Source organism: Cuculus canorus, chromosome W (genome assembly GCF_017976375.1).
Source record: "Cuculus canorus isolate bCucCan1 chromosome W, bCucCan1.pri, whole genome shotgun sequence".
Classification (NCBI taxonomy): Eukaryota; Metazoa; Chordata; class Aves; order Cuculiformes; family Cuculidae; genus Cuculus; species Cuculus canorus.
This window is the reverse complement of record NC_071440.1, coordinates 7,354,323-7,374,963: the sequence shown is the minus strand read 5'-3', so window position 1 is coordinate 7,374,963 and position 20,641 is coordinate 7,354,323. Positions and strand designations below refer to the sequence as shown.

Below are 20,641 nucleotides of genomic sequence, written 5' to 3'. Positions count from 1 at the left end.
TGCTCTGGGTGCCCATATAGACGGGCCTGGCCGATACGTGCTGCTGAGACCTTGAGGGGCTGCAACAGCGCTGACAAATTAGGTATGGAAAGGCAAGCAGCATATAATTTATTTACCGCTTTCCTGGAAAAGCAGCAGGTTAAGGGAATAGATTTGCAGAAGGAGTTACCGGGACTTTTAGTATACGGGCATGCCAAGGGCTTATTCATAAATCCGCATACCGTACATGAGCTGACAGAGTGGCAAAAGTTCGGAGATGTGTTGTGGGAGGCTACACTACAGAATGATAAAACAGCAAAAAAGTTGGGAAAGCTATGGAGGGTGGTACATAACGAGCTTTTACAGCATCAGGCAGAAAAGAAAGCAGCTGAGCAAGCATCTGCTGCTCACACAAAAATAGAAGCTATGAAAGAGAGTGGTCCCAAACAACTCCGTTGCCCCCTACGGTCACGCAGGTGGCTGTACCTCCCCCCGCCACCACCGCCTAAAAAAAAAAAAAAAACCAAAAACAAAAAAAAAAACATTAGAAAGAATGGCTCAAATGCCGGTAGGTTACAAGCATTTTTAGTAGATGCTATTAAGCAGCTGGGGCTGGGATTACAGGAACAGGCAAAGGCTTCACAAAATCAGGTGTTAGCTGCTCTCGCACCCCTTCAAGCGTCAGCTGCAGTTATTTCGGCTCCATCGGGAACCCGTACGCGATGCTACAGCTGCGGAGGCATGGATCACATGCGCCGAGAATGCCAGGCTACAAGGATATGGTGCCAAAAGTGCCGTTCGGATACTCACAATACTGGCGCTTGTCGGCGGAGGTCGGGAAACTCCGTCAGGAGCGCGAATCGCAGTCGCCGCTGCAGCTCAACCGACCTTCCCTGCCTCCAACCTGCCACCACAGGGAGCCTCGGGCTGGACTTGGCAGCAGCAGTAGAAATCACGCTAATGACATCGCACCCACAAAAGATCCCAACAGGAATTAAGGGACCTATTGTTATACAAGGTCGAGCGGTGGGTGCACTGCTATTAGGACGATCGTCTGCCTCTATGATTGGATTATTTGTGTTACCTGGTGTTATTGATGCGGACTTTACCGGAGAAATTATGGTTATGGTGCATACTCCTTTTCCACCCGTTCAAATTAATAAGGGACAGAGAATTGCTATTACGTCCACTTCTCAAAGGCACAGACCCAGCAAGTCCGATCCGTGTTACTCCGGAAGAACAGCACACTCTTCAGAAAATAATGGACTGCGTTACACAGGGGCAGGTCTGTCTGCGAGATCCAGAATTATCCATAGACCTGACGATCTGGAACAGTCCCAAATACCTCCTTGGGGCATTGACTCAATTGCAAAAGAAAACGGGGGAGATAAGGGTATTGGAATGGATTTCCCCCCGCGTTACAACAAACCAAAACTCTGTTTCAAAAGGTTGAAATGCTGGCAGATTTAATAAAGAAAGGCAAGGAGAGAATGCTACAAGTAGCTGGAACCGAGCCAGCAGTAATCAGGATGCCAATTAAAAAGGATACTTTGGACTGGTACTTGTGTAATAGCGAGGAGCTGCAGGAGGCACTTTTAGGTGCGAGCTGCCCCATTGAAACAGAAAAGCTCTGGCAGGCGCCAGTTCAATGGATTGGGGAATGGGATTGGATTACTCAGCCAAAACGAGAAAATTCCCCTATCGCAGATGCTCTTACGGCATTCACAGATGCTGGCAGAAAATCCAGAACTGCTGCAATAACATGGCAAGAAAAGGGACTATGGAAACATCAGATTTCACAAGCAGAAGCTGCAGACAGTCTACAGACTATGGAACTTTTAGCAGTAGTATGGGCAATGTCACAGCTAAGAGGGCCACTGAACATTGTAACAGACTCTTTGTATGTTGCTGGGGTCGTAGCTAGAATCGAAGACGCCTCTATAAAAGAGGTGCAAAACTGGAGGCTGTATGAGTTGTTGGTACAGTTAAAAAAGGCTACAAGGTTAAGGGAGCACGCTTATGCTGTGATTCATATTAGAAGCCATAAATGGGAAGTTGGCTTGGGTGAGGGTAATGCTAGAGCAGACAGACTAGTGTCTGTGGCTCAGGGCACTCCACTGCCAGGCCAGCTGCTGGCCAGAGAAGCTCACTCTATATTTCACCAAAATGCAAAGGGCTTGCACCGAGAGTTCAAAATCACAATGGCAGAGGCGAAGGCCATAGTTAGGGCCTGCCCGATTTGCAGCCATCACAATGGAGGTGGTGGTCTAGGCCTAGGGGTAAACCCACGGGGACTACAATCAAATGAGTTATGGCAAATGGATGTTACGCATGTCCCTAACTTTGGTAGATTGAAGTATGTGCATGTATCTATTGACACCTATAGTAACAGAATCACAGAATCACAGAATCACAAGGTTGGAAAGGACCCATTGGATCATCGAGTCCAACCATTCCTAACACTCCCTAAACCATGTCCCTAAGCACTTCATCCACCCGTTCCTTAAACACCTCCAGGGAAGGCGACTCGACCACCTCCCTGGGCAGCCTGTTCCAGTACCCAATGACTCTTACTGTGAAGAATTTTTTTCTGATATCCAGCCTGAACCTCCCCTGACGGAGCTTCAGGCCATTCCCTCTAGTCCTGTCCCCTGTCACTCGGGAGAAGAGGCCAGCTCCCTCCTCTCCACAACCTCCTTTCAGGTAGTTGTACAGAGTAATAAGGTCTCCCCTCAGCCTCCTCTTCTCCAGGCTAAACAACCCCAGCTCTCTCAGCCGCTCCTCATAAGACTTGTTCTCCAGCCCCCTCACCAGCTTTGTTGCTCTTCTCTGGACACGCTCCAGAGCCTCAACATCCTTCTTGTGGTGAGGGGCCCAGAACTGAACACAGTACTCGAGGTGCGGTCTCACCAGTGCTGAGTACAGAGGGAGAATCACCTCCCTGGACCTGCTGGTGACCCCATTTCTGATACAAGCCAAGATGCCGTTGGCCTTCTTGGCCACCTGGGCACACTGCTGACTCATGTTCAGTCGGCTGTCAACCAGCACCCCCAGGTCCTTCTCTTCCGTGCAGCTCTCCAGCCATTCTTCCCCCAGTCTGTAGCGCTGCACAGGGTTGTTGTGCCCCAAGTGCAGGACCCGGCATTTGGCCTTGTTAAACCTCATCCCATTGGTCTCGGCCCAGCAGTCCAGCCTGTTCAGATCCCTTTGCAGAGCCTCCCTACCCTCCAGCAGGTCGACACTTCCTCCCAGCTTAGTGTCATCTGCAAACTTGCTAAGGGTGCACTCGATGCCTTCATCCAGGTCATTGATAAAGACATTGAACAGAGCTGGACCCAGTACTGAGCCCTGAGGAACTCCACTTGTGACTGGCCTCCAGCTGGAGTTAACTCCATTGACCACCACTCTCTGGGCCCGGCCATCCAACCAGTTTTCAACCCAGGAGAGTGTGCGCCTGTCCAGGCCAGAGGCTGACAGTTTCTGCAGCAGAATGCTGTGAGAAACTGTGTCAAAGGCTTTACTGAAGTCCAAGAAGACTACATCCACAGCCTTTCCCCCATCCAGTAGTTGAGTGATTTTGTCATAGAAGGTGATCAGGTTAGTTTGGCAAGATCTGCCTTTTGTAAACCCATGTTGACTGGGCCTGATCACCCGGTTCTCTTGCATGTGCTTCATGATAGCACTCAAGATTACCTGTTCCATGACTTTCCCTGGCACTGAGGTGAGACTGACAGGCCTGTAGTTCCCCGGATCCTCTCTGCAACCCTTCTTGTATATGGGCACAACATCAGCCAGCCTCCAGTCTAGTGGAACTTCCCCAGTCAGCCAGGACCTCTGGAAGATGATGGATAGGGGTTTGGAAAGGACATCCGCCAGCTCCTTCAATACTCTTGGGTGGATCCCATCTGGCCCCATAGACTTGTGGGCGTCTAGCTGGGCAAGCAAGTCTCTAACCGCCTCCTCTTGGATCACAGGAGCCTCAATCTGCCCCTCTAACTCTTGGATTTGTAAACAGAAGGAACAACTTTCTTTGCTATTAAAGACTGAGGCGAAGAAGGCATTAAGTACCTCAGCCTTGTCCTTATCCCCTGTCACTGTTATTCCTTCTGCATCCACTAGAGACTGGATATTCTCCCTCGTCCTCCTTTTCCTGTTAATGTACTTGTAGAAAGACTTTTTGTTGTCTTTCACAGACTTAGCGAGTTTTAATTCTAGTTGGGCCTTGGCCCTCCTGATTTTTTCCCTGCACGATCTCACTTCGTCCCTGTAGTCCACCCAAGATGCCTGTCCTTTCCTCCAGAGCACATAGAGCTTCTTCTTCTTATTGACGCATCTTGAGATCTCCCTGCTCCACCAAGCTGGCTTTTCCCCCCGCCGGCTCCTTTTCCGGAACACAGGGATGGCCTGCTCTTGAGCTGATAGGATTTAATTTTTCAAGAGCGCCCAACCCTCATGGGCTCCCTTGCCCTGAAGGACTGTTTCCCACGGGACTTTGCTAATCAACCTTCTGAACAGGCCAAAGTCTGCCCTCTGGAAGTTTAATGTGACTGTTTTGCTAACCCCCTTCTTAATCCCACCTAGAACTGAAAACCCTATCATCTCATGATCACTTAATCCCAGGCGTCCTCCAACCGTCAAATCCCCAACAAGACCTTCTCTATTCACAAACAGCAGGTCTAGGAAGGCACCCTCCCTTGTTGGTTCGCTAACCAGTTGTGCAAGGAAGTTGTCTTCGATGCACTCCAGGAACCTCCTAGACTGTTTCCTTTCTGCTGTATTGTACTCCCAGCAGACATCCGGAAAGTTAAAGTCTCCCACAAGGACAAGAGGCAGAGATTTAGAGACTGTCCCCAGCTGTTTATAGAAGAGTTCATCAGCAGCTTCTTCTTGGCTGGGTGGTCTGTAACAGACTCCTATCACAAAGTCCCCTTTCTTGTGGGCTCCTCTGATTTTAACCCATAGGCACTCGATCCCGTCCTCACCGTAATCCAGTTTGAGAGTATCAAAGCACTCTTTGACATAGAGGGCTACCCCGCCTCCTTTCCTACCCTTCCTGTCCCGCCTGAAGAGTTTATATCCCAACATAGCTGTAGTCCAGTTATGTGAGTCATCCCACCACGTTTCTGTGATGGCAATGACATCATAGTCACCTTGCCCTACAACAGCTTCCAGCTCATCCTTCTTATTGCCCATGCTGCGTGCATTGGTGTAAATGCACTTCAGCTGGGCTGATGAACCTTCAGCCCTCGTAAAGGGAAGAGAGTTTATTCTCGATTGACTGGTCCTTGGAATAACTAATTCCACAGACCCAGTTTCATCCTTACTGTCCCCACTTATAATCGCCCTCACTTGCCCTGTTGTGGTGTACTGGTGGTCCTCTCCAGCACACCATTTCTCAGCCGCCGGTTTCCCACTTCCAGGCTCATTCCCAACTAGCCTGGTCTCCTCCCCTTCCCCCTTCACATCTAGTTTAAAGCTCTATTTAAGAGCCTAACTAGATTTTTAGAGATAACTTTAGTCCCCCTACGAGACAAGTATGACCCATCCCTAGTAAGAAAACCTGGGGGTGGGTGGGTCACCCCATGATCAAAGAAGCCAAAGCCTCTCTCCTCACACCAGGCTCGGAGCCAGGCATTAATCATCTGTACATTCCTGACTTCCTGCTCCATATTCCTTAGTATTGGGATGGAGCTAAAGACCACTTGCGCTCCAGAGCCCTCAATCATCTTCCCTAAAGCCCTGAAGTCTCTTTTGATGGCTTTCAGCTTTCTGCGCTGTAAGTCATCATTACCTATTTGAAATACTAACAGGGGATAGTAATCCGTTTCCTTCACCAAGGAAGGGAGTTTTCTATTGATATCCCTCACTGAAGCCCCCGGCAAGCAGCAGACCTCCCTGTGGAGCGGGTCCGGTCTGCAGATGGGACCCTCCATTCCTTTAAGAAGGGAATCCCCTAAGACGATCACTCTCCTCTTTTTCTTGACAGAGGATGTTTTTAGGGCCCTCCGAGGATGCTGGAGTAAGTTCATTTGGGCAACAGCACAGGCAGGAGAAAAGGCTATCCACGTGGAAAGGCACCTATATAGCTGTTTTGCAGTAATGGGGGCGCCAAAAAGGATTAAAACGGATAATGGGCCTTCTTACATTAGCAAGAGAATAGAAGGGTTCTTAAAGAGTTGGGGAATTGAGCATATCACAGGCATTCTAAACTCCCCAACAGGGCAAGCTATCATCGAAAGGGCTAACAGCAATCTGAAAAGGTACTTGGCAAAACATGAAAAGATTGCTGACCCCCAGGCAAGGCTATTGAAGAGCTTATTTGTGATCAATCACTTATGCATATTTGGGGATGCAGAGTACCCTCCAGCAGAATTACATCATCAACCAAATAAAACTACCGAGCACAAAAAGGACGTGTGGGTGAAATACAGAGACCCTAAGACAGGGTTGTGGAAAGGCCCTGCTAAGGTTATGTTTCGGGGAAGGGGATATCTTTGTGTCTCTACCCCTACAGGACCGGTATGGGTGCCTGCAAGGTGGACTAAACCTGTTCTCGATGCAACGACTGCCAAGCAATCTGACGGAGGAAGACAAGAGGAGGATAGAGGAGAAGCTCCCACTGATCCTACGACCGCTGCTGTCACAGTTGAAAGGATACTCAAAAGCCGTTGACAGGGCTTTGAAGCACTGCCAGACCTTTGAAGGACTGATTACAACTATTGGACGGTTATCGGAAGTTTCACTGCGAGGGCCAGCGAATGTTGCGCTGCTTGGGTAGCTTTATACTGCGGGGGTTATTTAACCATAACTTTAACAGCTGGCAGAGAGAGCTGCAAGAGCAAACAAGGCTAGCAACAACCACGGCCTTAGCGTTTTTTGAAGCACCTGAACAGCAAATATTGGCTTACTACCGTTGGGAATTGGAGAATATTGTTAAAAGGGTTACAGTTCAAGGTAGATTTCATATTATCTCTGCGAGGTGTAGCAAATTGGTACCCATAACACAGCATTCCGTGGTAGGGCCCATAAGAGGAGATTCTGACAGGGAATTGGATCAGCGCTTGAGCAAGTTACAGGAGTTAAAACTGCAACAGCTAGGAACAGTAAGAGTTAAAAGGAATAAGAGGAGAAGGAAGCTGGAAGAAAACTGAGGCTTAACTGTATTGTATTGCTTAGTGCTGTAATAGCCAGCGTAGCAGGAGTTACACACTTCAATCAGCCAAGAGATAACATCTGGGTAACATTGGCAAACCAAACTAGTCAATCCTCGCTTTGCCTTAGCTTAGGAGGGGTTACTAATCCTTTTCGAACTTGCCTGATAGGTTTGCCTGTTTGGTCCCCAGGGGAATTTTGTGGTTTTGTGAACAAAACAGCTTGTGCAAAAACTTATCGAGCGCTGAGGGCTGTAGCCAGGTGTCTCCCGAGTGGGGAGGTAACCCTCAGATTGAGGATGGCTGCCAACAATGTAAGATCATACTGTCCTTGAACATCACCCTGCACTCTCCCCCAGAAGAATTAGATCTCTTTGGAAGTGCAAATGCCAGTTTATCCAATGTCAAACAGGGGGGTTGGTTCGGTTTTGAGCCACTGAACCTAAATGACTTTAACAAGAATCGCAAATGTTGGGCCAGCCTAGACTCATCCCTGGAATCAGGAACAGTGAATAGCCAGCTTTACTCCCAATGTAACGGTGCCAACATTACGGCCCCGAAGAAATTACCCCCAGGATATTTTTAATTTGTGCAGACAAAGCTTGGAATGGCATACCGGCAAAGCCACAGGGAGGACCTTGCTACTTGGGGAAATTATCGTTGTTCCATCCTAATGTATCCTTATTAATGCAGTTGAGTCAGAGAAAAACGCAGTGTGCACGAGCTAGACTGCGGTCAGATAGGGGAACCCACGTTTTGGAGTCAGACGAACCTTCTTGCTCAGAAAGAAAACGGGGGAAATGTGGAGAGTTTTGTATAGATGTGGCTTCAGGAGAAGAGACGTGAGAAAATACAGCTGGTGAAATAATAGCAGCCTTGTACAAGGCCACAGTCTCCTTGAGCAAGAAGTTAGGCGATAACAGGATATAAAAACAGGACCTAGAAAAACCACAAACATCCTAGGAATGTAGCAATAGAGGCAGGGCTGACATTCTGTATCAGACCAATGATGAGCCTTACTTTTGCAATATGTATGAGCCTTATTACTGCTATTATAAAAGCATGCGTCTCGTATCAATAAATTGAGACTTGTTGATCATCATCGGATGTGCTTGTCTCCCGTCGACTCCGTCAGAGACTGGCTGCTGTCCAATTAGTAATTAATTCTACTATTGCCTGTAATCTAATTATTCTATTAAATAGGTGTCCAATAGCCCCAATTTCTATCTTGTGCCCAAGTGGCTGGTCCATATGTCTGGATAATTCTTTCTGGGGTCCATTTGTCTTCTCCCCAGGTTTGGGTTCTTCCGACTTCTATGTCTGATCGGTTTTCCCTCTTTAAGTTCTTAAACAAGGGAATTCCTAACTCATCCCCCTCCTTCAGGGGCAACATAAAAAATCCCATTTGGATTATCCTTAACATACAGCTCCCTTCCCAATTATCAGGAAGCTTCAAATAGTCTCTTTTATCACAAATCCAGAATAATGCATCAGGGGCTTTCCACCAGTTCCTAGATGTGTTTCCTGGGTTTTTCCAAAACTTAAGGATCCTTGGTAACCCCTGGAATGGATTATTTCTGGTACAGTTAAAAACTCCTTCCTCAGTGGCCTTGGTACTATTGTTATTATTTTTGGACCAATACCATAGGTTTTTTTCAGGTCACCAGTCCCATGAGTGCCATTGTGGGTATACATCCATTTACAGGGTGTCTCTCCTACCCACTCTCCATAGCTTATATGACTTATGCATTCTATACCAATTACTTCGGAACTCGGGACCCACCCCAGTGGTCTCGTCCTTTCTTCTGAACTGAGTGAATGATTCCATTTTAATATTTGGAGAGGATCCAGACTGGTTCCTTTCCAGGGCCATTCTTCACTCATTAAAGGACCTCCACATACCAAGCAACCAGACACATTTAGTTCCTTGGCTATTCTTTCAGCCAGAACTACAAATAAATTCTTTCCCAAAGTGGGGAATCCTAGTTGCTTTTGCAATTCCCCTCGGATTTCATTATATAATTGCTTACTGTCTTTTGACTTCCCCAACTGGACAGTTTGCTAATCGGTTACCGTCTTCTGGTTTCCCTGACAGGACAGAGTTTGCTAATTGCCATGTAACATTCTTTACTAACTGTTCTTTGTATTGATCTTGGATTCCTCCACCGTCCAATATGTCCCATTGTCCTTCCTTGGTGAAACATATCCATTCTTCTCTCTTAGGACACCCTATTCCCAGCCTTGTTCCTCCTTTTCCCAAATTTCTCCCTGCCCCCAATTGTATTTTGAAATGCAATGGGTCGGTCTTAAAATTCCTTTTAGTTCTTTATGGATAGTATTCTGCAGAGTTAGATAGCCAGCTGCACAAGTTCCTGTCCAGTTTTGTGGTAAGGTCTTTCTAGCATATCCATCTCCACATAACCATCAGTATCCATATGGTAATTTACAATATGATTGGTTCAATAAGAATACTCCTGCGCCTACAGCATAAAGATGATTAGGCTTTGATGAACTGCAACTTTCTCCTTGTACCAAAGCAGTAATGTCACTAGTTATTTTCCTTGAATTATCAAAATCCCAACTGCAACCTATTCCAGTAACATTCCTAAATCCTACATTTTCCCCTATATTGTTTCATTCTACAAAAAAGAGTCTGACTGGAATTTAATATTATCAAATCAAATCTTGGCTCTTTGCCAGATACTATTTCTTTCCCAAATTCACATTGCTTGTTCTCTATTCGGGTCAACTATACCTCTGGACCCCACGTCCAATTTGAAGATGCCACTCCAAACAAGGGAATTTTCATATTTCCTTGAGGGAGTTCTATACATATCCAACATTCAGATAAGTTAGCAGCGGTAACAAGTTGTTGAATTATATTAAGATATATGTTTTCTCTCCAAGCAAAACCACTTATAAAATATAAACTTTAAGTCACTTTCTACTTCTCTGCCACTGGTTCACCTGCAAAAATTTTAACATATACCCAGTCTCCAGGTTTAAAGGGGTGGATGAGATAATCCAAGCCCCTTGCCCTGGTACCCAAAATATAGGTGTTGATTTGTTTCAGCTGTTTTCCTAATGCCATTATATATTGTTGTTTTATCAGCAACAATCAGATGATTTGTTTTTTCCACCTGGCCACTGACGGAGTCGTCCGTGGTGTCCAGGGGGTACATCGGGGTCACCATTTGACGGAGTCGACGGGAGACAAGCACATCCGATGATGATCAACAAGTCTCGATTTATTGATACGATAGGCATGCTTTTATAATAGCAGTAATAAGGCTCATACATATTACAAAAGTAAGGCTCATCATTGGTCCGATACAGAGTGTCAGCCCTGCCTCTATTGCTACATTCCTAGGATGTTTGTGGTTTTTCTAGGTCCTGTTTTTATCTCCTGTTATCGCCTAACTTCTTGCTCAGGGAGACTGTGGCCTTGTACGAGGCTGTTATTATTTCACCAGCTGTATTTTCTCACGTCTCTTCTCCTCAAGCCATGTCTCTACAAAAACTCTCCACAGGCCACTAGCCTGTGGTCAGTATGGAGTGTGCAATTGCCAATCAATCCCTAATGCTCTACTAACCTGCTGTACTACTTGTGCACAAAAATGAGTGCCTCTATCTGACAAAATAATCATGGGTACCCAAATCGGGATATTTCATTCAACAAAACCTTTGTCACTTTCCTGCCTTATTTGTCCTGCAAGGAAAGGCCTCTGGCCATCCAGAAAAGGTATCTGTGAATACTAACAAGTATCTGTACCCCCCTTTTCTTGGGAGTTCAGAAAAAAAAATTTGCTAACACTCTCTGGGCACGTTTCCTTTTCTAATTATTCCTAATTGTATTTGATTTAACATATTTCACACTGTTGAGTCACTTGCTGAAAAATTCCTCCCTATCTATTTCTGATTTAGGAATTTATATAAGGTTCTCAATGGGTTTTATCATGTTCCCTCTTGACAAGTTCCCAGACCAAGTTGGCAGGTACAATAGTTCTGCCATCTTTTAATTGTGCCCACTTCTGGGAAGGGACCTGTCCTCCAAGTTCTTGTATTAATTCCTGATCAGACTTGGAGTATCTAATATCTTCCTTATTTTCTAAGTTTTAATCTCTGTTATCTAGGATTAGAGCTAAAGTTTGCCTTTCTTGCATTCATTCTGATGCCCATTTAGCCTCATAATCAGCCAATCTATTATCTGTTTCCTGGTCAGTGTTACCTCTCAGGTGCCCTCAATGCATGATGGTGACTTTAGTTGGTAATTGTATTGCCTCCAATAGGCAAAGTATTTCTTCAACATGTTTAATCTGTTTTCCTTGTGCTGTCAATAACCCTCATTCTTTTCCAAATCACTCTGAGAGCATGAACGACTCCAAAGGCATATTTGGAATCTGTCCATATATTTATCTTTTTCCTTTTCACCAGTTCTAAGGCTCTGGTCAAGGCAATAATTTTGGCCTTTTGGGCTGAAGTCCCAGCAGGCAATGATTGGGATTCAATTACCTTGTCCCTAGCAGTTACTGCATAACCAGCTTTACCAGGTACCTTGTTGGACAAATCTACTTCCATTTGAAAACCAGGAATCTTGTGCATCCTCCACAGGTTCTTCCTTCAGACCTGGTCTGCTGAAATACACAGCTTCTATTGTTTCAAGACAGTCACATGTCAGCAGTTCAGTTGTCATTCCACTGAGAAAAGAAGCTGGGTTCACAATGTTAGTTACTTCAATTTCGATATAATCTGATTTGAGCAGGATGGCTTGGTATTTCAGAAACCTAGATGAGGTATCTTCCAGTCCAAAGTGCCTTTTTAATGCATTTTTAGCCCTCTTAGACAATGTCAGTTATGGAGGGTTGGATTTAAAAGTTCATATAATGGTTTTACTATCACTCCATAACTGTAAATCCATAAGTGGCATCAACCTGTCATTCCCAAGAAGGTTCTGAGTTCTTCTACTGTCTGTGGGAGTGTAGTCTGACAGATGGATTCCTTTCATTCAGTTCCCAGTTCACATTGTTCCCTGGACAGTACATATCCCAAGGTTGTCATTCATTCTTCAACCATTTGGGCTTTCTGTTGAGAGACTCATTATCCATTTAAACAAACTTACAGTCCACTGAATGCACTCAGGTCTTGCTTCAGTTGCTATTAACAAATCATTCACATACAGTAGAAAGATTCCATCTCTAGAGGGGAAGAATCCCATGCTTCAATTTCTTGTAATAATTAATTTCCAAGATTTGTTTGTCTGTTCTTAAAACCTTGGGGTAACACCATCCAAGTAAGCTGGGTTTTCCTACCAGAGGTAGGACTCTCCCCTTCAAATGCTTTTGACTTTCTTTGGCTAGTGGCAGACAGAAAAATGCATCTTTTAAATCTAACACTGTAAACCATATCTGGTTATTAATTTAATCCACTACAGGATGCAGATCTTTGACAATCTTTTTATTTCTCTCAGGTCCTATACTACTTGGTAAATTTCATCCAGCTTTTTCACTAGTCAGATTCGCATTCCACTAATAGTTCCATGCTGTAAAAAGTTATTAATTGGGCTTTCGATTTCTTTGCAATCTTTTAATCTCAAAGGGTATTGTCTCTGGCATACAGGGTTAGCTCCTTTGGGCCCTTAAACTATACTTTTATCAGTGTCTGCTAAAATCCCATTCACTATTGTCTGTGCCAGAGTCCAGCAGTTGCTGATCTGATAAGGGACACTGGAATGCAGAGTGCTACTAAATCAATTTGCTGTGAAAGGGAAAAAACAACCCTCTTTTCTTGTTAAATCACACATCAATTTTAAACAAGTTTCTCAAAAGTATTCGGAGGTTTTTCCCCAGGTTAGGGTCGACCAAACAGTCCACCTCCTCACACACACACAAACCATTGAACAATGAACAATCTTCCTTGAATCTCTTGAAAAATAAACCAGGTGTTAATCTTACAGTTCTCATATCAGTGCTTGGATGGTTCAAGATAGAAAATAAACAATCAAAGCAATTAAATTACCAGAGGAACAGCTACTAAATTTATTGCAGCTTGATACTATTCTGTTGCATTTCAGCAACGTTCTAAGAAGATGATCAGTTTTAAAAGTTTACCAATCAGAGGCACGTATCTTTGTTACTTAAACCTTTTACATACACCCAATGACCACTGCTACTTACACACTTGGTACAAACATATTAACTTTAAAGCCTTTCTCTTTCTCTTCACATACATTTTAACTCTTTTTTTTCTTTCCTTCTCTTCACAGACATTTTCCACCACTGATCACACTTTCATGACATGAAGCTTTGTCTCTGCCAATTAGACAGGTGTTCAATATTTCTTACATTATTGATACACATAACACACACACACTCTAAACCTGTGTGTATTATTCCCCAGTTATACACATATAACAATAAAAGTGCCTGCAGAAATAACCACACAACAAATTTTGAATAAATTGATAGTTGGCACTCTATTAAAATTTTTAAGGGTCATCCCCCTCATATTTTAATAAAGCCTGTTTGAGAATTCCCTGGTAATCACTGGAGTGTTCATTATTTTTATCTAAATAAAACTGCTCATAACTTGGCATGCCCCTTCGGAGATAACAGGGTTAATTCCTGTGGACCCAGAGGAAAAAAAACTTCATATTCAGGGAGGAGAAGGGAGGGGGCATTCACACACACAGCTGCAGGTTTTAGTTTGCTTTTTTTTTTTCTTCTTGCTCAAGATTAAAAGTATTTGTGGTGGCCACAGTCTTCTGTCAGAATAGCCAAACTTCTTGACATAATTTACCAGTTTCTGTTCTTCACACGCTATTAGGTTAACAACAAAGTCATAAAAATTCTAAGACAAAACTTACACTCACTTCATTCATCTCCTCCCATCAACTTCAGTTCAAAATCACAATCGCTTCATTCATCTCCGGCCATACCCCTCACAGAATATCGGAAACATGAATCAGAACTCCACTCACTTCATAGCTGTGCTGCATCTCAGGCACACACAGACACAGTTATGAAGTATACCAAAGCCCCAAACACAGTTCAGTTAAAGAATACCTTTACAATCCACAATGGTCCTTGTCTGCAGGTCTGCTCCTGCAGTGATACAGATGAGGCAAGGAGTCCCTCTGGAAAGTTCCAGGGGTACCCTAGGGAGTCTTGGCTCTCAACAGGTCCTGCAGCCAAGCAGAGACTGTCGCTTTGTGGTCACCAAATTGATTCAAATCCCCTTGCGTTCTAGCACTCCTCAAAAAAGAGGGAGGCTAAGTGTGGCTGGGTAAGTAATATATAAGTAATAATGACTCAGTAACAACTGAGGTATTCCTTTATTATTCCTATTATTTGCAGCGCTGGGTGTGTGGAGGAATTGCTCCACCAAACACACATAACAAGCAAGAAAACCGCGTGTCTTTTATGTTACAGGTCTACACATATTCATTTCATCTCCCAAAAATGTATTACATATTCATTCTTTTTTGAGAAATCATTAACATATCTCCATGCCTTGTTCGCATGTGCAGTCGGTCCTTTGAATGGTCATGAACACCCCTCCTGGGGTCCAAAGATGAAGGCTCGAAGTCTTCCTCATTGGTAAACTTTCGACCTTAGGGAGAGGGTACAGCCCAAACTTTGAAAAAAACAGTCCTTTTCTGCTGGCACAGCAATGTGACTTCCATGCTTCCTTATCTCTATTTTTTATTTAACAATAAAACTTTTGGGAGAATAAGTGGCACCCCTTTGAGTGCTCCAAAATTATTGCATGTGGTCTATGGATTCAGATTGGAGTCATGTGTTTACCAAGGCTACTCATCCAAGGGATAGAAAACCAAGGATAAGAACTGTAACATCAATCCTCTGGGCTGTTTTTTGTGAAAATCTTATTTTTGATTGTTGGATTTATACTTGTACCAGTTCACTTGGCTATTGTTATATTAATCTTGATTCTAGATTCGTATTTATACTAGTTGAGTTACTTATTGATCCTTGTATGATCACCCATGCCATCGCATTGTCTCTTCCTTCCCTTCTTTCTTCCTCTTTCCATTATATCTCTTCCTTCTCTCTCGACCTTACTCCTTAGCCTCTCCCCTTATTCTGTATAAGGGTCACCACCATAGGAAACCTAGATTCGCATTCTGCAACTAATGTTTAAGCCATAGGGTGGAATGGAAAGACCAACTTTGCTTGTTTTAGCCAACCCTCAGGCAACTGTTTATTTGCACCTTTGTCTGTGGTGTCAGCAATGAGCAGCGGGGGGGAGGAGGCGCAGCAGCAGGGGGGAGGAGGCGCAGCAGCAGGGGCTCCCCCTTCCCGCTCCCTCTTCCCCTCCCGCCACTTCGCCTGGCCGAGAGAACTCACTGTCCTGACCTGGCTGCTATAGCGGTGGGGGAGGAAGCGTAGCAGCAGGCACTACGCTCGCCCCCCGCCCCTCCCTTCCTCCTACCCACCCGACTGGACTTATAAAGAGCTGCCATACGGACTGGCCTGGAAGAGTCGCTCTTGTAGCTGCTGCTGCAGTAATTACGCATTTCCGAGAAAGTGCTGTGGTCTATTAGAGTGGTGACCTCCCCGTTCTCTTTTTCTTCTTCTCTCCCGTTCTCTTTCTCACTTACTTTCCTGGGTGTCCTCTCTCCCTTTTGTAGCATTTACGGGGGGGGGGGGGGGGGGGGGGGGGGGGGGGGGGGGGGTTGGGGGGGGGGGTTGGATTAAATCCAAGTTGTCGGTTTTGTGACCTTAGCTCTGTTCCTAATGTCTTCTGATGGCTTCATTAATACTGGATATTTGATTCTTCTGGGGCTAATGTTTATATTTTCCTAGGTGAAAATGTTATAGTGTTCTTCACCAGATACAAGCACAATGTGATGTCGTTGCACTGCATGCTGTCTTTTAGCTTCTCTCTATGTGACTGCATAATTAAAATTTAGAAATGCTGCTGTATGAATAAATTGTTGTGCTGTTCACCCATTTCAGGTGTTCTGCATCCTTTGTTTACTTAAAACTCCAATTAACTTGAAAGTTATTGCTGTCTTGAAAGGGAGTTTTGAAAGCATAAATAAGCAGGGAGCAACTCTGCAGTAGTTTATAGGCTGCTGTAAATGAATATCTTCGGAAATCAAAGAAATGTAGCAATTTAGTAGTGATTTCCTAGTGAAAACACTGAGTGGGCTTATTAATCAAGATTTTAAGATAAAACTGTCACTCTGTGATTGTATCTCACCTAATTTTGACACTGAGCAAGTAATATTTGATGAGGTATGAATCTCAGTTGTATCTATATGTTTGATTATGATATGCCAACCAATGCAAAACTGAAAGGTGAACACCCATGTTTTAGTATCACAGCTACAGAAGTTATCAGTTTTCAAGAGGTTCTTTTTAGGTTTCATTTCATTATTTCTGAAATATTTTCTTTACTGAAGTATTTTTCTGAAGCTTGGCTTCCTTTCACCAACCGAAACAGCCTGTAGCCTTCTACACTGTGAAAGGCAAGCTCTGTGGAGAAACATGGGCTTTGTGCTTGCCCAACAAATTAGCAGAAACTTCATCCAAGCTATAAAAGCCTATTCTATGTTTATGTAATCAAAACAGTTAGGGATAGGAGCTTCAGGAATAGAGAGATCTCTCTGTCTACCATTTTACTTCATCTAGTTCACAGGGATTTGAGTTCTTTTTTTTCAAAGTTCAGGTGTGTCTCTGTAAAACAGAGCAGTCTAAGAATCACATGAGGTTCAGTCTATAGAGATGGCTTTGGAATGGGAAAGATTTACTTTTGATAGCCACAAATAACGTTTGATGCCAATGTTAGCAACAGATGCCCAGAGCCTGGAGAAGGAACACAGGGCAGCAGGAGAGCACTGAAGAGAAACACAAAGGATCTCCTGCCAGTCAGACAGCTTCATCGGGGGCCCAACTCAAGTGCCTCTATACGTACACACATAGTATGGGGAATAAACAAGATGAGTTGGAGATGTGTGCGTGCCTACAGGGCTATGATCTCATTGGTATCATGGAGACATCGTGGGATGGATCCTATGATTGGAGTGTTGGGACAGAATCACAGAATCACAAGGTTGGAAAGGACCCATTGGATCATCAAGTCCAACCATTCCTAACACTCCCTAAACCATGTCCCTAAGCACTTCATCCACCCGTTCCTTAAACACCTCCAGGGAAGGCGACTCGACCACCTCCCTGGGCAGCCTGTTCCAGTACCCAATGACTCTTACTGTGAAGAATTTTTTTCTGATATCCAACCTGAACCTCCCCTGACGGAGCTTCAGGCCATTCCCTCTTGTCCTGTCCCCTGTAACCTGGGAGAAGAGGCCAGCTCCCTCCTCTCCACAACCTCCTTTCAGGTAGTTGTACAGAGTAATAAGGTCTCCCCTCAGCCTCCTCTTCTCCAGGCTAAACAACCCCAGCTCTCTCAGCCGCTCCTCATAAGACTTGTTCTCCAGCCCCCTCACCAGCTTTGTTGCTCTTCTCTGGACACGCTCCAGAGCCTCAACACCCTTCTTGTGGTGACGGACCCAGAACTGAACACAGTACTCGAGGTGCGGTCTCACCAGTGCTGAGTACAGAGGGAGAATAACCTCCCTGGACCTGCTGGTCCCACCGTTTCTGATACAAGCCAAGATGCCATTGGCCTTCTTGGCCACCTGGGCACACTGCTGGCTCATGTTCAGTCGGCTGTCAAACATTACCCCCAGGTCCTTCTCTGTACATCTCTCCAGCCACTCTTCCCCCAGTCTGTAGCATTGCATAGGGTTGTTGTGCCCCAAGTGCAGGATCTGGCATTTGGCCTTGTTGAACCTCATGCCATTGGCCTCGGCCCAGTGGTCCAGCCTGTTCAGATCCCATTGCAGAGCCTCCCTACCCTCCAGCAGGTCGACACTTCCTCCCAGCTTAGTGTCATCCGCAAACTTGCTGAGGCGATCAGGTTAGTTTGGCAAGATCTGCCTTTTGTAAACCTATGTTGACTGGGCCTGATCACCCGGTTCTCTTGCATGTGCTTCGTGATAGCACTCAAGATTACCTGTTCCATGACTTTCCCCGGCACTGAGGTCAGACTGACAGGCCTGTAGTTCCCCGGATCCTCTCTGCAACCCTTCTTGTAGATGGGCACAACATCAGCCAGCCTCCAGTCTAGTGGAACTTCCCCAGTCAGCCAGGACCGCTGGAAGATGATGGAAAGGGGTTTGGAAAGGACATCTGCCAGCTCCTTCAATACTCTTGGGTGGATCCCATCCGGCCCCATAGACTTGTGGGTGTCTAGCTGGGCAAGCTAGTCTCTAACCACCTCCTCTTGGGTCATGGGAGCCTCATTCTGCTCCTCTAACTCCTGGGTTTGTACTCAGGGAGGGAACAACTTCCCTTACTATTAAAGACTGAGGCAAAGAAGGCATTAAGTACCTCAGCCTTGTCCTTATCCCCTGTCACTGTTGTTCCTTCTGCAGCCAGTAGGGACTGAATATTCTCCCTAGACCTCCTTTTCTTGTTAATGTATTTGTAGAAAGATATTTTATTATCTTTCACAGACTTAGCCAATTTGATTTCTAGTTGGGCCTTGGCCCTCCTGATTTTTTCCCTGCATGATCTCACTTCCTCCCTGTAGTCCACCCAAGACGCCTGCCCTTTCCTCCAAAGCTCATAGACCTTCTTCTTCTTTTTTATGCATCCCAAAATCTCCCAAGCTGGCTTTTTACCCCACCGGCTCCTTTTCTGGAACATGGGGGTGGCTTGCTCCTGAGCTGCTAGGATTAAGAAGCAGGAAAGAGAATTCGGTACAAACTTCATTCTGAAGTAACAGAATAAAAGTAAATTTAGGGACTAGCACAGCATGCTGATTTTCAGAGCATGCATACAGCTGGATAAACACATAGCACTGCTCTGTCTGAACAGCAATCACCTCCTGCACAATCGTCTTTGCATCCTGCAAAGTCCTGACTTTGCTTTCCAGTTCTCCCACCTTACTCTGCAATGCAACAACTTCATGATCAAGAGCTCTAAAATTGGTACCTAATAACCATCCCAATCTCCCCACCAATTTGTGAGACCAATCCAATGCCACTTTCCATGGCAACCCGCCCATAGTCATTTCAATTGCCTGGGAGGTAACTGTTGCTCTGTCATCAATTTCAGGCGATGCTTCTGGCAGAGCCAATTTATCCGGGAAAGTGGCCACAGAAATCTAGTCCTCAGTACTGGGCTATACTGGAATACAGGGAGTCACCGGCGTGGCCTCTTCAGTCTCTGATTTTTTTTTCCACATCCATTGTATGGCTGTTCCTGGATCCTGCCGACTGCACCGAGTGTGTGAGCCAAATACAGTCAGAATGCAGGAACAACCGCAAAGCCACAGATAAAATGAATAGAATAAATTTATTTCCATTACATCACGATCCAAGGCAACTCTGAAACAGCACCCAGGCAGACGAAACACAAGTGGGAATGCAAGCACCGCAGAGCTCAGTCCTTGCTAGAAAGTGTGAATCAGCAAATTGCTGCTTTGCCTGTGTATTATCAGGGAAAGGCAGAGTAGTTTTCCACTGTTCTTTGATCTTTCTCACAGCAGGGCAGAAATCTCAAGCCTGTTTTCCAGGATGGCCTTGAGTTTATTACAGGTCTATGTTACCTAAACACAAAGGTTCTACTTGTCAAGTAGGCAAGACAAGGCAATGATTAGCATGATTTATGTGTTTTTCTACATTCCAGCTGCAAGGTCACTTGAGCATGTTTTACAATTCCTCCTCACCAAATCCTCCATTATATTCACACAGAGACATTCTATTTTAACAAATTTGTGTCACTAATCGAAACATCTAAAAAATATCTCTTATAGGTAGACAAATGCTGGAGATGTATTAAAAATAACTAAAGAACTGTATTTGTACATTAGACTTTCACCAGATTAACCTGAGTCAGTGATTGACTTTTAACTTGACAACATCCCTTTAAGTTGGCAAAAAAAAATCCAATAAAAAAGTACTATCACAATAACACAGTAGCTAGAGCCCACAGACAGCTGCACAGTTCAGCACTGCACAGAACATTTTATTCTTTCCAAATATGCCACCTACCAGATAATCCAAGTCACGTTTATCTAGTGTTCAAAACATGAAGGAAATTTGGAAGAATTCCTGGTTTAGTGCACATTGATTTGGGGAACAGAGCATGGCTATAGTAAATCAGAAGCAAGCACTGTGCAAACAGATGTGATCTGCCTTTCAAGGTGGCAAGGTTGTCCCTTCTGTTATTATTACGCTAGCCCAGGGTAGAATTTTTTGGAAGCACACAATTGATGTGCATAAACTGCACCAAAAGGCAAGAGGACTTGTTATCCTGAAAGACATACCATTTTGGAAAAAGCTCTTTTTCTTTGCTTTTAAGAGATGACATACAGCTTTTACTGGAATAATCAGGATCTCCAGATTAGTGCATCCCGACCTCCTTTAACCCAAGGACCACCTAATATTTTTTGAAGACAGGTGTCTACCGTTTTGTAGAACA

The 20,641-nt window shown here is 44.7% G+C and overlaps 1 protein-coding gene across 1 annotated transcript in view; it reads left to right on the top strand.

Annotated features, from left to right (window-relative positions):
• Positions 1-701: 701 nt before the first annotated feature.
• Positions 702-20,641, top strand: part of LOC128850205 (creatine kinase S-type, mitochondrial-like) — a 51,636-nt gene continuing 31,696 nt past the window's right edge. The window contains exon 1 of the mRNA XM_054053190.1: positions 702-812. Coding sequence (XP_053909165.1) covers positions 702-812 — 111 coding nt within the window. The remainder of the gene's footprint in view (positions 813-20,641) is intronic.